Source organism: Cyprinodon tularosa, unplaced genomic scaffold (genome assembly GCF_016077235.1).
Source record: "Cyprinodon tularosa strain WSP-4 unplaced genomic scaffold, ASM1607723v1 ctg29, whole genome shotgun sequence".
In the NCBI taxonomy this organism is placed as follows: Eukaryota; Metazoa; Chordata; class Actinopteri; order Cyprinodontiformes; family Cyprinodontidae; genus Cyprinodon; species Cyprinodon tularosa.
In genome coordinates, this window is record NW_024038996.1 from 1,645,535 (window position 1) to 1,661,699 (window position 16,165).

The 16,165-nt window shown below is 43.4% G+C and overlaps 1 protein-coding gene across 2 annotated transcripts in view; it reads right to left on the minus strand.

Moving 5' to 3' along the window:
* Positions 1 to 3,820: 3,820 nt before the first annotated feature.
* ankrd12 (ankyrin repeat domain 12) overlaps positions 3,821 to 16,165 on the minus strand; it is a 54,993-nt gene continuing 42,648 nt past the window's right edge. For both annotated transcript variants that reach the window (XM_038290841.1, XM_038290842.1), the window contains 8 exons: positions 15,371 to 15,574; positions 14,997 to 15,139; positions 14,743 to 14,890; positions 9,371 to 13,596; positions 8,381 to 8,479; positions 8,124 to 8,267; positions 7,945 to 8,040; positions 3,821 to 4,970 (listed from right to left, as the gene is read on the minus strand). In XM_038290841.1, coding sequence (XP_038146769.1) covers positions 4,785 to 4,970; positions 7,945 to 8,040; positions 8,124 to 8,267; positions 8,381 to 8,479; positions 9,371 to 13,596; positions 14,743 to 14,890; positions 14,997 to 15,139; positions 15,371 to 15,574 — 5,246 coding nt within the window. In that variant the 3' untranslated portion in view covers positions 3,821 to 4,784. The remainder of the gene's footprint in view (positions 4,971 to 7,944; positions 8,041 to 8,123; positions 8,268 to 8,380; positions 8,480 to 9,370; positions 13,597 to 14,742; positions 14,891 to 14,996; positions 15,140 to 15,370; positions 15,575 to 16,165) is intronic.

Genomic DNA, 16,165 nt, shown 5'->3' on the forward strand with positions numbered 1-16,165 from the left:
CAGCCTGCAGCTCCATCATGCAGCACATCAGCCTGCAGCTCAATCATGCAGCACATCAGCCTGCAGCTCCATCATGCAGCACATCAGCCTGCAGCTCCATCATGCAGCACATCAGCCTGCAGCTCAATCATGCAGCACATCAGCCTGCAGCTCCATCATGCAGCACATCAGCCTGCAGCTCCATCATGCAGCACATCAGCCTGCAGCTCCATCATGCAGCACATCAGCCTGCAGCTCAATCATGCAGCACATCAGCCTGCAGCTCCATCATGCAGCACATCAGCCTGCAGCTCAATCATGCAGCACATCAGCCTGCAGCTCCATCATGCAGCACATCAGCCTGCAGCTCCATCATGCAGCACGTCAGCCTGCAGCTCCATCATGCAGCACATCAGCCTGCAGCTCCATCATGCAGCACATCAGCCTGCAGCTCAATCATGCAGCACATCAGCCTGCAGCTCCATCATGCAGCACATCAGCCTGCAGCTCCATCATGCAGCACATCAGCCTGCAGCTCAACATGCAGCACGTCAGCCTGCAGCTCCATCATGCAGCACATCAGCCTGCAGCTCCATCATGCAGCACATCAGCCTGCAGCTCCATCATGCAGCACATCAGCCTGCAGCTCCATCATGCAGCACATCAGCCTGCAGCTCCATCATGCAGCACATCAGCCTGCAGCTCCATCATGCAGCACGTCAGCCTGCAGCTCAACATGCAGCATGTCAGCCTGCAGCTCCATCATGCAGAACATCAGCCTGCAGCTCAATCATGCAGCACATCAGCCTGCAGCTCCATCATGCAGCACATCAGCCTGCAGCTCAATCATGCAGCACATCAGCCTGCAGCTCCATCATGCAGCACATCAGCCTGCAGCTCCATCATGCAGCACATCAGCCTGCAGCTCCATCATGCAGCACATCAGCCTGCAGCTCCATCATGCAGCACATCAGCCTGCAGCTCAACATGCAGCAGCTCAATCATGCAGCACATCAGCCTGCAGCTCCATCATGCAGCACATCAGCCTGCAGCTCAATCATGCAGCACATCAGCCTGCAGCTCCATCATGCAGCACATCAGCCTGCAGCTCCATCATGCAGCACATCAGCCTGCAGCTCCATCATGCAGCACATCAGCCTGCAGCTCCATCATGCAGCACATCAGCCTGCAGCTCCATCATGCAGCAGCTCAATCATGCAGCACATCAGCCTGCAGCTCCATCATGCAGCACATCAGCCTGCAGCTCAATCATGCAGCACATCAGCCTGCAGCTCCATCATGCAGCACATCAGCCTGCAGCTCCATCATGCAGCACATCAGCCTGCAGCTCCATCATGCAGCACATCAGCCTGCAGCTCCATCATGCAGCACATCAGCCTAAAGCTCCAGCATGCAGCACATCAGCCTATAGCACAGGGAAATGCCACAGGGAAATAAATTATCTTTTTTATTTTTTTTTTTATAATAATACATTTTCGGGTTTTACATTTAACTTGATTATATTAAACTTATTTTTGGAGATAAATAAAACATTTTGATATAGAAAAATTAGCTTTCTACGGAAGAGGATTAGGGCCTCTGAAAAATTTAAAAAAGTTATCTGATTTTTAAATTTTATTTCAGTATAATATTAGAAAAAAGTCAGAATTCTGCCTTTAATCTCAGAATTCGGCTTTAACCTCAAAATTCTGCCTTTAATCTCAGAATTCTCAATGAATTCTGACAGCTAACAAACATGTTAGCATCAAGCCGTAGCCATGTCTGTTTTAGATACTAAAGTAGCTCTCTTTTTTTAATCACCTTCTGCTCTTCCATTAATGAAATAGCATCACCAGGGATCCCTCGGCACATAAAAAATCACCTAATTCTGTCATTTTCCACCAATGTGTTACTGGCCCTGCCAAACAACTCACATCTTTGTCAGTGAAGCTGAGTGCTCCCACAGTCTCTTCCTTAATGCTGCCCATCTACATTAAGATCCAAAATTCTGAGATTAAAGTAAGAATTCTGAGAAAAAAAAGTCAGAATTCTAAAATTTAATTCAGAATTCTAAGACTTCTATGAAAAAAGTCAAAATTCTGTGAAAAAAGTCAGAATTCTGAGATTAAACTCAGAATTCTGAGGGGAAAAAAAGCCAGAATTTGAAAATTAAAGTCAGGATTTTGAGAAAAAAAAGTCAGAATTCAGAGAAAAAGAAGTCTGAATTTTGAGACTTCTGTGAAAAAAATCAGAATTTTGAGAAAAAAAGTCAGAATTCTGAGATTAAATTCAGAATTCCTATTTTAAATTGAAATAATATTAAAAAAGCAGGTAACTTTTATTTTATTTTTTTCAGTGGCCCTGATCCTCTTCTGTGGCTTTCAGCTAAATATTGCTTTTCAAAATCTCCACCTTCAGAATGCAACTTCATCACTTCTTCAGTTTAATATCAAATCTGTGGGTCTAATTAATTCAATATTGTGCCAAAAAGGACAATTTTTTTATTAATTATTTTCTAAATCATATATATATTTAAATTTGTTAAAAAAATGCCTAAATTATATATTTGGCAAATAAATGAATGATTAAAGCTTTAAATAGCTACATAACTATTTAGCTGAAGGAAGTACCGGTAGGCTATTTAGGTAGATCTTTATAGCCTACATTTATATTTAGTCAAAAACGAATTTGCTGAAGCTCATTTTTGAAATGAAATTCTACATTTACTATCCAAATTAAATATTTGGTTATACATCTAGGCATTTTGAATATTTTTTGAATAATATTTAGCTGTTTCAATTCAGTTTATTTCTATAGTCCCAGTTCACAACACTTGAGGCACTTTACAGTTCAACCGGATCATAGAGTCAGATTGATTCCAAGTTTTCTATCTACGGAAAACCAGTTGATTGCATTGACTCAGACTCGAAGGGAATCCCTCACACTAAGCGTACTTGTAGCGACAGTGGAGAGGAAAAACTCCCTTTTAACAGGAAGAAACCTCCAGCAGAACAAGGCTCAGTGTGAGCAGCCATCTGGGGTTACAGGAGGTCTCCCTCGAAAAAGAGATTTAATCTCAAGGGACTTCCTGGTAAAATAAAGGTTAAATAAAATAAAGGAGACAGAACCAGATACAAAAAACAACTGTAAAAGGATTATGTTGTTATGTTTTATGAGGGCAGTAAAATTGTTTGAAAAGTAAATATTATTGTTAAAACAATTAAATGTTATTCACAAGCAAAATCCAGAATCGTCTGATTTTTTTTTTTTTACATTATACAGCAAAACATTTATTTTTGAGCCACAGGACCCATCTTTCATGCTATTTACAGCAGTCATAATCTAGGAATTTTGAGACAATGAATTTTGCTCATTCTAGCAAAAATAAATGTAAGGATTCCTGCTAAAAACTACTTACATTTAACAATAAACCAGTTGTATAGGTGTGTGTTGATGCCCCTCATCCCACTTCTCATTCCTTAGTTTCAGCTCATTAAAGCAGATCTGTTACACATGATCTTTAAATTTAATAAATTTCCATATTTTGGTTAAAAGTAGGTTACTGTTAAAAATTGAAAAACATTTTATTTTTAAACTATTTAAGAATGATTTAGATGATTCATGAACGTAAATATTATTCTTACAGGCTTGTGTATACAATGCATGATTTTGAATCTACTTTTATAGCATCTTTATAAGGATTAACCACACCACAAGTTATCCACCTGACTTATACACATTGTTGCCTACACTGACCCCTCCTGGCTGAGCAGGATACTACACACAGTCACTGACGGCTGATTTTCAGAAAACAACCAAAAATAAGGCCAAAGACAACATGTCATTTCACAACGAATAAAATTTATTCAATTATATATTACAAATATGTACAAGTCATGTAACAAGTAAATATTAAAATAGACATTTTTTTAGAACTATCGTTCAAAAGGCATTATGTTGAAAAAATAGGATTTGTTGTGATCTCACGTCGAAACTGTAAAAGTTTTTTTCTTTTTTTTTGTTTTGTTTTCTTGGAAGCCACAACAGACTTTAATGTGCGCAACACACACTATGGACAACACATGAGGAGTGAGGCCGCTAAAAGAGACAACGTTTGGGAGGAAAGAAAATCTCCAAAAAGCTGGAACACTTCTGTAAACCTCACAAATTTAAGAGTCCACGGTACAGCTTTGTAAGAGAAAGAACATCGCAACGCATGCACAGCATCAAAACTGCCAAAGTCGAAGAACACCAGCTGTGGTGTAAAGCTCCAGATGTGGAAGAGATGAAGGAAGAAACGACTGGAAAGAAAGGAAAAGGAACAGAAGCCAACGACAACAATGAGAACATCACGGACAAGAGGAGACTCGATATAAAAAAAGACGACTTTGGTCCATTAAAACATCAGACAGAACAGTTTACAATCAAAATATCTATTACTTTTTGTTTTTACAGGTTTAAAACAATAATTACATGACTATGTACAAATGCACATTTTTTATGTATAAAATAAGTTAAAAAATTAAGAGCACAGTCTGTACACAACGTATGAACACTTTGAAAACATTTGAAATCTTTCAGGTGTGACTGCTCTGCTCCACCTGGCCCAGTTTCTTCTTCTGCAGCCGGGACCCTGTTTTTTCTTTTTTTTTTTTGTCCTCATTTGACTCTTTAGAAAGAGCTCTGGAGTAAAAGCCACCTATGCTCTAAGTGCTCCTCTGTGTGATCGCCACATTCTAAGTGCTTCACATTTCCTTCTCTGTCCCTACGAAGACATCAGCCACAGACCCGGGCCGTTCCATGGCTCATATCGGGGTCAGGTCGAAGTCGTCGTTGACCTCTACTAGTGGGATGTAGAACTCGGGGATCTCAAAGATGCTGGTGGACTTGTAAGTGGCCGGGTCCAGCTCCTGCAGCTTGAGCTGCCACTCGAGACGCTGCACGGCGTTCAGAGCCGCCGCCTCGTGCTGCTGCCTCATCAGGAGACAAGTCTGTGGAGAAAAGGAATGTGATAATCTAAACCACAATCAGATCTACTGATCTATGATCTATTTAGCATCAGGAAACAGGAGCTGGACACAATGTCCAAAGCCAGCTTAATTAACTATACGGCCCTATTAAAGGAACACTAGAGCTGAAAAGCTTTTTATGGATTCAAGGAACCAAAGTGAAAATGACGAGACATCTGCTCCTTGTTAAACACCAACCACCTTTACTTCCAGTGAGACTAAATCATTGCTAAAAATTGCTGCTTTAGGCATCATAATTGAGATTGCAGTTATGCTAAAATAGTATCATAAATGTAATTTTACAACAAATTATTCAAAACACAGTAGAAAATATATATATTTTTTTAAAAGAGCTTCTTCTGTGACTGACTGCTGCACCTTAGGTGCACAAATGAGTGTCATCGTAGATCCTTCCTCCAAGCTACAGCTAAAACTTCCCCAGATCTGCTCCCAAGAAACTCAACCTTATATTTTTGGACAGTTTTTTTTCCCAGTTCTTGGGAATCTGTTTATGAAAAAATACACAAATATATTTCTTCGAATATGAATCTGCTCTACATCCGAGGTCTAACCCAAAGAGCCCTTTTTACCCCGAGCTAAATAAAAAACGTTAAGAGCCACAAATACTACATGGCCTTTAAAAAAAACAAAATTTATTGTTTTATTTGCAATAGAATATCTGTTGCCAATTTAAACAACAGTTTATTTGCATTTTTAGTTTGTAAAATAAGGGCAACGTGAAAGAGGAAACATTGATTGTAGATTTTGTTCTATAGGATATTACAGGTGCTGGTCATAAAATTAGAATATCATGAAAAAGTAGATTGATTTCAGTAATTCCATTTAAAAAGTGAAACTTGTATATTATATTCATACATTACATACAAACTCATATATTTCAGATGTTTATTTTGTTTAATTTTGATGATTACAAATGACAACAAATGAAAATCTCAAATTCATCATATCAGAAAATTAGAATATTGTGAAAAGGTTCAAAATTGATGGCCCCTGGTGCCACACTCTAATCAGCTAATTAACTCAAACCACCTGCAAAAGCCTTTAAATGGTCTTTCAGTCTAGTTCTATAGGCTACACAATCATGGGGAAGACTGCTGACTTGACAGTTGTCCAAAAGACGACCATCGACACCTTGCACAAGGAGGGCAAGACACAAAAGGTCATCGCTAAAGAGGCTGGCTGTTCACAGAGCTCAGTGTCCAAGCACATTAATAGAGAGGCGAAGGGAAGGAAAAGATGTGGTCGAAAAAAGTGTACAAGCAAGAGAGATAACCGCACCCTGGAGAGGATTGTGAAACAAAACCCCTTCAAAAATGTGGGGGAGATTCACAAAGAGTGGACTGCAGCTGGAGTGAGTGCTTCAAGAACCACCACACACAGACGTATGAAAGACATGGGTTTCTGCTGTCGCATTCCTTGTGTCAAGCCACTCTTGAACCACAGACAGCGTCAGAAGCGTCTTGCCTGGGCTAAAGAGAAACAGGACTGGACTGCTGGTGAGTGGTCCAAAGTCATGTTCTCTGATGAAAGTAAATTTTGCATTTCCTTTGGAAATCAAGGTCCCAGAGTCTGGAGGAAAAGAAGAGAGGCACTTCATCCACGTTGCTTGAAGTCCAGTGTAAAGTTTCCACAGTCAGTGATGGTTTGGGGTGCCATGTCATCTGCTGGTGTTGGTCCATTGTGTTTTCTGAGGTCCAGGGTCAACGCAGCCACATACCAGGAAGTTTTAGAGCACTTCATGCTTCCTGCAGCTGACCAACTTTTTGGAGATGCAGATTTCATTTTCCAACAGGACTTGGCACCTGCACACAGTGCCAAAGCTACCAGTACCTGGTTGAAGGACCATGGTATCCCTGTTCTTAATTGGCCAGCAAACTCTCCTGACCTTAACCCCATAGAAAATCTATGGGGTATTGTGAAGAAGAAGATGCAATACACCAGACCCAACAATTCAGAAGAGCTAAAAGCCACTATTAGAGCAACCTGGGCTATCATAACACCTGAGCAGTGCCACAGACTGATCGACTCCATGCCACGCCGCATTGCTGCAGTAATACAGGCCAAAGGAGGCCCAACTAAATACTGAGTGCTGTACATGCTCATACTTTTCATGTTCATACTTTTCAGTTGGCCAACATTTCTATAAATCCTTTGTTTTTATTGGTCTTCAGTAATATTCTAATTTTCTGATATGATGAATTTGAGATTTTCATTTGTTGTCATTTGTAATCATCAAAATTAAACAAAATAAACATCTGAAATATATGAGTTTGTATGTAATGTATGAATATAATATACAAGTTTCACTTTTTAAATGGAATTACTGAAATCAATCTACTTTTTCATGATATTCTAATTTTATGACCAGCACCTGTATTTTATATAAAAAAAATAAACACCGTTTCCAAGCTAATGACAAAAGATATGATCTAAAAACATATTCCTGATCCTTTAATGTCATTCTGTAGTTAAAAATTAAATTCAAATGTTCTGTTAAAAAACTGCTAACCCTTTTTTTAATTGCATTTGTAAATAAACTATATTCAAAAACATTTAGTTCTTTATCATTTTTACTCACTAATGAGAGCCATGGTAGAGGGTCCAAAGAGAGACTTTCGGCTCCGGAGCCACAGTTTGGAGTTTTTCTTTTATTGTAAATTAACCCTTGCTTTACGCAGTCTGATCTTAATCATCGTTTCCATTTATTTTTCAGTGTACCTGCATGCCTATATCTGCCTTTCACTTCAGTTGTTCGGGCATCGATAAAGACAGAAGACCCAAGAGGTCATTTAGCAACGGATCTGAACCTCATTGGAGGGTTTTTTAGAAAAGCAGCCCACTGCTTTAAAGATGATGGTCGGTTTCTCAAAAGGAAGCCGAGTGAGCAGCAATCAACTTTACTACTAAAAAAACACAACTAAAAATGTTCTCTTACCTTCAGTTTATCAAATTTGTCGTCAACATCCTGTAACCAGGACATGAACTGCCGGGCGTTGAATCTGTCCCTCACTGATGTTTTGCCATCATCATTCTGCAGAAAAACCCCAAACAAAAACAAATTAAATAAAAAAAACAAAAAAAACTTTTTTCTCATACACAGCTCATGCTGCCAACCTGGATGTCCTGAGGCATGTTGTACACTTCTGCGTCCAATAGGACAGTACAGGCGCTAAAAGGCAACGTCTGATTGGCTAGTGTTCTTGCAGCCCGGTAATGGACTCGGAGGACCTCCTGCTCATTTGAAACTATCAGCTTTTCCTGAGAAAAACAAACAGAGCAAATAAAAGGTCAGGTCGGTATGAGGGAGGAAAGCAAAACTGCAGCGAATAAAGAAGCAGAACTGAAATAAAATCAGATTTGGATCCACATACTCTTTCAATACTGTGCTGCAGCCGTAGCTTCATTCGGACAACCTCCTGCTGCTTGAACATCTCCTTCAGCGGCTCAGGAAGAGATGGAGGCGGAGTTATCTGTGGAAGACATCAGTATTATTCTACAGCAAAGATCTTTGTAGCTTTACCCGTGACAGATTCAGTTTCAAAATTAATGCTGTGCCTTGCTAAAGTATTCATACCCCTAGTATTGGAGTCACAAACAGGTGTGTTCCTTAAAAAAAAAACGAACCAAAAAATGTCGCCGCCCCGTCTGCAGACACTGTGCTGCACCTCTCCCAAATTGTAGGTGTCCGCAGACAGTACCCAAGGAAGGAGGCCTCTGAGTGGTCAAATCTACATCTGCTCTACACTATGTGTATTTCTTGTTTGGTACCTTACCGGCTTGTCTTGTTTGTATGCCCGCCATTGTAGAAAACAGCTTGTGAAAATTGACCAGCTAGAAGAGCGAGGTGCGCGAGAACGCTGGGACCCTTTTACCACCTGAATCCCTGCTCTTTTTCGCCCTCATGTCTCTCTGTTGTCACACAAACTTGCTCCTACTTCTTCACCGCCTCGGCCGTATCTAGACCCACAGCTAGCTCGTGATTGTCCCTTTTGCGTTGTGGCGTGGAATAACAGCGCAGACCACGCTTCAATATTGGGCATAAATCAAAAATGTCTGTGTTTTACCTGCGAAAAGCTAACTGCGACATACTGCTGCGGGAGTATAACCGTGGGGGAAATAATCCACATGTGATGATGGCATTGGTATTTAGCCACTGAATCAACAATTTGGACAAATACCTATAAAGAAAATTACATCATTGAACATCTACAGACGGACATCTTTTCTCATTGCACATGTGCGCTTTCATATGAATTTAGCCATAATTCAATTTAGGCACCAATGAGGTAAAAGGTTGTCATGTATTAAGAGGATTAGAATAGTCTGATGTGATAAAATCTGAGAATATAATCTGGACTCACTGTTGGTATGCAGAGTTTGCTGAGTGGGTTCCCATCCAGGAGGTAGGATCCATTAAAGGTGACATACTCATCGTAATACTGCGGTGGCTGGGGCGTGACGTTGCACAGCACTTTGCGCTTCTCTTCGATCTTCTTGCGGATGTGCAGGAACTCGTAGTACGGGTTGGCCCGCTCTGTCTGGTAGGGCTCTATCTCCTCCAGCTTCACAGAATCCACAATGGCTGCGAGGGACTGTTGGCACTTCTCCTTCTCCTGCTGGGCAGAGGAGCACAGCGGGGAGTTGGACGGCTTGGGCATCTTCCTCTTGCGGGGATGAGGGACGTGGACGTCCACATCCTCGTACGCGGGGCGAACTTTGAGCTTAGCTCCTGAGGAATCTGAGTCTCTGGCTCCAGACTGCGGTGAGGAGCTCCCGGAGGTATTGCTACTGTCAGTCTGTGTCTCTTCTGCAGCTGATGACTCTGTTTTGTCGTCTGCTGGTGTGACCGCCATCGGCTCTGAGGGGATCTCAGCTTTAGCGCCAGATGTTTCCTCTTTGCTGCCTTCAAGGGAAGAGCTCTCTGCTGCAGCAGCAGTGCAGCTCTCTGAGCTCTCCAGAGCGTCAGTCGTCTCCTCTGACTTGTGTTCGGGGGTTGCAGAGGACAAAGCATCCTCCATGGGACCATCAGGACATGGTTCTAGGTCCTCAGTTGAAGGCTGGGAGTTGTCTGGATCATCTACTGGTTTGTCTTCTTCAGCTGCTGGGAAATCTCTTGAAGCAGACGTAGGAATGTGCAAACTAGCGGTTGTAGGTGGACTATTCGCCCCCTCAGGTATTGGGTTTTCTGAACCCGTGTCCGTGTTCTCATGTGCAGGGTTCTCCATAGGTACATCATGATGGTCCGACACCTGCAGGCCGTCCAACCGATTCTCTGTGCTGGAAGTTGGTAGTGTCTCTGATTGAGGGGGGGACTCTGTGTCCATAAGGGCAGACTGTTCGCCAAATCCCAATGGCTGATCCGATTCTTTGCTCCCACATTCCTCCTGCAAGGTTTCCACTGGACCGGAGACGTCTTTCACTAGAGCAGGATCTGGGGAGGGAGGAGATTTCTGCTCTGTCAGAGAGGCATCAAGTTGTGGAAGCATCTGGTTTTTATTCAGAGAATCTCCAATAGGGAGTCCTGTTGCACTGCAGCCCTCGTTTTCTGTCACTGGATCAGCTGATGGGTTTAGGTTTTGTTGAATGAAGAGGTTCTCCTCGGGTTCTGAGCTCTCCATAGTTTTGGGTTCCTCTGCCGTGGTGCTGGTAAGGCCACACTTGGACGGATGCTCCATGCTATCAGTCTCAGCGCATGAGCTGGGATCCTCCTCCAGAACACTCTGGAGGTACTGGGGCTCATGCTTCCCCGGCAACAGCGTCTGGTTACTCTGGGGAATGTCTGGAAGACTGTTACAGTCTCTGTCGAGGGCGGACGGGGACCTGGCGGCTTGGATGACAAGGGAAGACTGGAGAAACGCTTGCTGGGAGTCGAAGGTCTCCAGGTTCAAGTCCGAGTCGTACTCCGCATGTCTGGAAGTTAACGTTGTGGCCTGATAGGACTCCTCGGAGCTCGCTACAGAGACTAAAGACACAGAGCGGGACATGAGGCCAGCGCGGTCACTCTCTGGCCGAGGCGATCTGCTCAGGCAGTTTTCTACCACAGAGATGACCTTCGCGCTGATGGCGGGTACGCTCTTCCCATCCAGAGACAGCGTCCTGTTGACGTTTCCGTCTTTCAGGTGTTTCTCTCTGCCGTGGGCGTCGGATGATTCCGAGCTTTTAGAGCGCGTCAGCTCTTTGTTCACACAGAGTTCTGGTTTGGTTTTGTCTTTGGGTTTGGACTTTCCCGCCTCGCACAGAGGCCGTTGTTTCAGCCTCTCCCGTTCTTTCTGCTTGATTTTTTCCAGATGTTTCCGATGCCACAGCTCAATCTCCTGGTCTTTCATGCTGAGCATTCGCTCAAAGCTTGTCTGCATCAGGTCGTCGTTCACCAGGCGTTTCTCCTTCGGCTTAGCGTCCCGGATGGCTGTGGGGGTTTTTGGTTTGCTCTTGTCGGCGTCTCCCTCGCTGGGCTTCGTTTTGTTGATGCGGACCTGCTGGGAGCGGTCTTTGTGCCTGTCTTTATCTTTGTGTCTGTCGTAGTCCCGCTCCCGCCGCTCTCGATCCTTCTCCGGCGTCTTTGCGGCTTCTTCCTTGGATTTTGTAGAGAAGACCTTGCCGCTCTCAGACAGACAGCTCCTCTTATCTTCTACCGGTAACTTTAGGTTGGAGCCTGATGAAATGCTGCCATCTTTTATCTTATCTTTCTTTTTCCTGTCACAGTCCTTTTCTTTCAAGCGTTCAGACTTGCTGTGATCTGTGGATTTCTCAGGAAGTTTCCCCCTCCTTTCACTGTTTGCTCGATCTTTTTCTTTGTGATCTGCCGTGTTGTACTCCCTGTCCTGCCGCTCTTTCTCAGAGCGTTTCTCGAGCTTCTCTTTAGTTTTCCTGCCATCTTCGTGCTTCTTTGCCGCAGATATAGATTTCAGTTTCTCACTCTCTCTGTGGCTTTTGTCTCCAGGTGTGAGGTTAGAGACGGTTCCTGTTCTGTCTTTTTCTTTCCAGCGGTCGACTGAATTCTGTGGCTCAGCCCTGTCGGTGTGCTCCAGTTTGATCTTTTTCTCCTTTTCCAGATGTCTTTTCTCCGTTTTATCTGGATCCTTTTCTTTTCCTGGAAGCCTCCTATCCAGTTTGTCACGTGAGGCCTTTTCGGACGGATCCAGCTGTTCCTGATCAGCTGTGATGGGTTTCTCCTCTGTCTCCTCTTTCATGCCGCTGCTCTGCGGCGACTCCTCTGAACTCTGGCCCAGTCCATGACAGTCTACCTTCTCGTCGTGCTCGCTAGGCTTGGAGTCCTTTGCCTTCTCCTCTTTCCCCACAGCCTCTCTTCGCTCCTTCTTCACCGTCTTGTCTTTTTCCCGTTCCTCTCTCGGCTTCTTTTCCTTCACAGCAGAGTGCTTCTCCTTTGAGTTTCTCTCATCTTTGACAGGAGAAGAATCAGGCCCCTTCTGGACTGAGCCAAGGTCCTCACCTTCCTTTTTCGCCATCAGAGGTTCGTCTGCCTCGTCGCTTTTAAAAAAGTTTTCCTTCCAGAACTCGCGGTCGAACTCCAGATTCCTGTGGCCGTCTTTCCTGGGCTCCTTCTGCCTGTGCCGACTGCGCTCGGCTTTATACTCTCTCCTGTGTTTATCTTTCTCCTTGTGTTTGAGTTTATGCTTCTTCACCACTTTTCCATCCAAATCAGTCTTCCATAAGACCCCTTCGCCGCTGTCAATACTGTTTCCTATCACGCCGTCCTTGCAGGGGCTCGAGTGGCCATCGTCTCCGTCCATGCTGGCGTCCTTCTGTTGATGCTTGCTCTTTTCCCTGTGCTTGCAGCCCTTGGTGCTGGAGCTTTCGGTGCAGTAATCTGCATCAGGGTAGTGGTTGTAAGAGCTGTCGCTGATGGACACCTTGGGGTTTTCCTGTTTGAGTGGACACTGCTTGTCTGCCAGGCTGTGATTCAGCTTAGGGGATTTAATGGAGGACAGATGGAAGAGGTGGACAGAGGAGTCGTCTTTAGGACTGAAAGACATCTTAAAGGAGTCCTCCTCCCGCCCCTTTTCGTTGCTCTCGGACACAGTAGCAAGTGAGAGGACTAAAGTTTTGCTGTTCTCCTTCCCGTCTTCCTCGTTTTCCTTGTTTTTGTTCTGGCTCTTGCTCTTCTTCTTCACTTTACCCTTGTCCTTTAGCTCGACATTGTCCTTTTTCAACCTTGTGTCCATTTTGTGGTTCTCTGAGCTCTGGGAGCAGGTGGGGGAGTTTCTTTTCTCTAACAGGCTCTCCATTTCGTCGCTGGAAGTGTCGGAGCTGCACTGCACACGAGAGCTCTTGGTTTTTTTGGACTTGGTAGAAGAGTCGCTCTTGCTGCTTTGCTTTCCCGCTACATGATTTCTTTCTTTGTCCTCCTTCTCCCGCTGCCTCAGCTCCCTCCTGGGGATGTGCCTGTCATTCAGGGCTTTGCTCAGGTCCTCCTCTTCTTCCTCATCTTTGAATTCATACTCGTCCATGCCTAGCACGGAGGACATCGCCTTTGAGACCGGTTTGCCATCAGATTCCTTTTCGGTGTCCGAGTCCTCCATGTTTTCGTCTATGCTGGACGGATTGACAGATGGAGGGTCTTCAGATTCTGCAGGGAGAGACAGGTGATAAATACAAGTAGGTAATATAAAGACCTACAGAAACATACAAGTCTGACTAATTTAGAAAAAAATTAGTAACTGGATATTAAACTCGGCTACGGACTGGACAATCGAGGAAGGAGCGCTGACTCAACGGTCCTCTTGTCATGGATGCCCTCTACAGGTTAGAGAGCCACAAATAGTCCTCGTAAAGAAGCTAGCCCAATGTTCTAATGGAGAGTTTAGTTCAAGGAAAAAGTTTAGCACTAAAAGGCAGCTTATGACAGCCTTGAGGATGAAAGAAGATCGTGATGTGAAGATTCACAGGAGCTGCAGCTGGATTCTGAGTAATGACAGTGGACCAACACAAACAGTCGACATGGCTAACCAATTAAAAAAAACAACAACACTGAACCTCAGGGATCTTTGATTCTGTGCCTCTCCGCCGTTTGCTAAAGACTCTAGTACCTTGCTTTTCAAATAAAACACATGGCTGACTTTAACCTGAAAGATTTTAGATCTATAGGGACATTACAGCCCCAGCAGGATGCTTCTGATTTTCTCTCTGGTTAAGAAATGCCTTTTGTGTCCATCTCTATCTATGGATCATGTCCTAATGGACAACAGTTAAGACACTTCTCTAGATTCAAATTATTTTCAGTGAAACTACATGTTGTTTTCAATTTACCAGAAATAATCATACTTTACAGAAAAAAAGTTTGTAATATATTACTTTTTGCAAGGGAATTTAGAGATGTTTCACTTTTCAAACTGAATTGTTGAAAACAAAAAACAAAAAAACTCTATATGATACACCAAATAACCAAGATGGCACTCTAATCTCGAGAAAATCCAAACAGCCCAAGCATCCAAATCAGTAAACATTTCTCAAAAGTAAGTTACATAATTTAAGCCTGTATATTAGATAATCTTCGAATAAAACTTGTATTTTTGCCTTAAACAACATTGAGATAAAGCATTTTAAATAGGATAATGGAGCTGTTTATTTGCTTTTTTAAATGCAAATCATATTCTGTTGGCAAAGTGTCCAACATACCTGTGTAAATCAAGGGAAAACTTTAATTGATTGATACATTTTTTGCAGTTCAATTCATCTATCTGCTGTTTTTTTTGTGTGGCATGGTGCTTCCCACCTGAGGAGCTCTCGTCTTGTTCTGACAGAGGAACCTCTCCTTTCAGCAGCTGCTCCAGCTCCTGGGAGTCAGCCACGTCCACCGGCCGCTCCCCGCGTTTGTTGGCTTGGAAGGCGTTACCGCCGTGACGGAGTAGGAGTTTCACAATCTGAGGGTTGAAAGAAATACAAGAGGATGTTGTAAGAAATCAAAGCATAATGCGGAGACTCATTAATTGAAAAGAGACAGTTAGCAAACTTCTTAATAGGTCTTACGTCTTTATGGCCACTGCTGGAAGCGTCATGAAGCGGCGTGTCGTCATCCAGACCCTGTGTGTTCACCTCTGCCCCTGCTGCTATCAAAACCTTTGCTACGTCATAGTAACCCAGATTACAGGCTTCGTGAAGAGGAGTCCAACCTGTGGGGGAACATCGGACCACTTAGAACAGCTGCCATTTATTTGGAGTTTATCCCCGCCATTTTCTCTCCACTAATGCAAAACGACACAGAAGTCGCCGCTGTACGAACTGACTGTTATCTCTCTGAGAGGCAACACATTTTTATCGGCGACTGCAGCACAGCCTCTCGTCATTAGCAGTCGTTCAGACGTAATGATGGTGTTAAATGACTACCTCCTGCGGCAGCGTACCTGCAAAGTCTTTGACATTGACATCGGCTCCCAGGCTAATGAGCTCTTTAACTTGCTTGGCGTCTCCGCGGATGGCTGCCATATGAAGGGGGGTCTCCCCGCGCTCGTTCCTCTTGTTGACTTTGTCCTTCTGTCGAGACGAGGCGCTGCTGGGGACCTTCTTCTGTATGGGCGTCGTCTGCGAGGGGTGGCTTGGCGTGGAGTCTGGACAAAGAATGAAGGCTTTAGCTGATTTTAAAAGTGGTGATAAATCATAGGCCTTCATATACAATTAATGACAAAGTCCTGTTAACAAAAATAAAATAATAAAAACAACTTTAGAAACTTATCCTTGATTTAGCCTGTTAATTTTAAAGCTACTCTTGGAAACAGAAACAACAATGATGTTCCCAAACAGTTGGAAACTGTAAATGGGGGCAGCTTCCTTTAAAAGCTAAACAACAAAGAATGAGCTCAGCTACTGAAACCGAACGTTCACATGTGATGTACACAAAGATGGCGATGAATGCGGCTAACCTGTTCTTGGTCCATTTTGGGTAATACCAGAATAACCATACACTTATTTGAAAATACATTTTTGACTAAACTTCTGACTTTGAAATAACTCAGACGTTTATATGCATTTCTTAATTACTCAGAATTGTCCTTTAAACAAGGGCCCTTTCCTAAATCCAGCAGGAGGAAAATTCATTCTTAACCTGAGCTATCATTTGACCTTTAAAAAGTGAACAGTTAAGGCGTGCAACAACGGCCCCGCCTTCATGGTTTGATGTTTCTTGTTTATGTAGTGTTTGT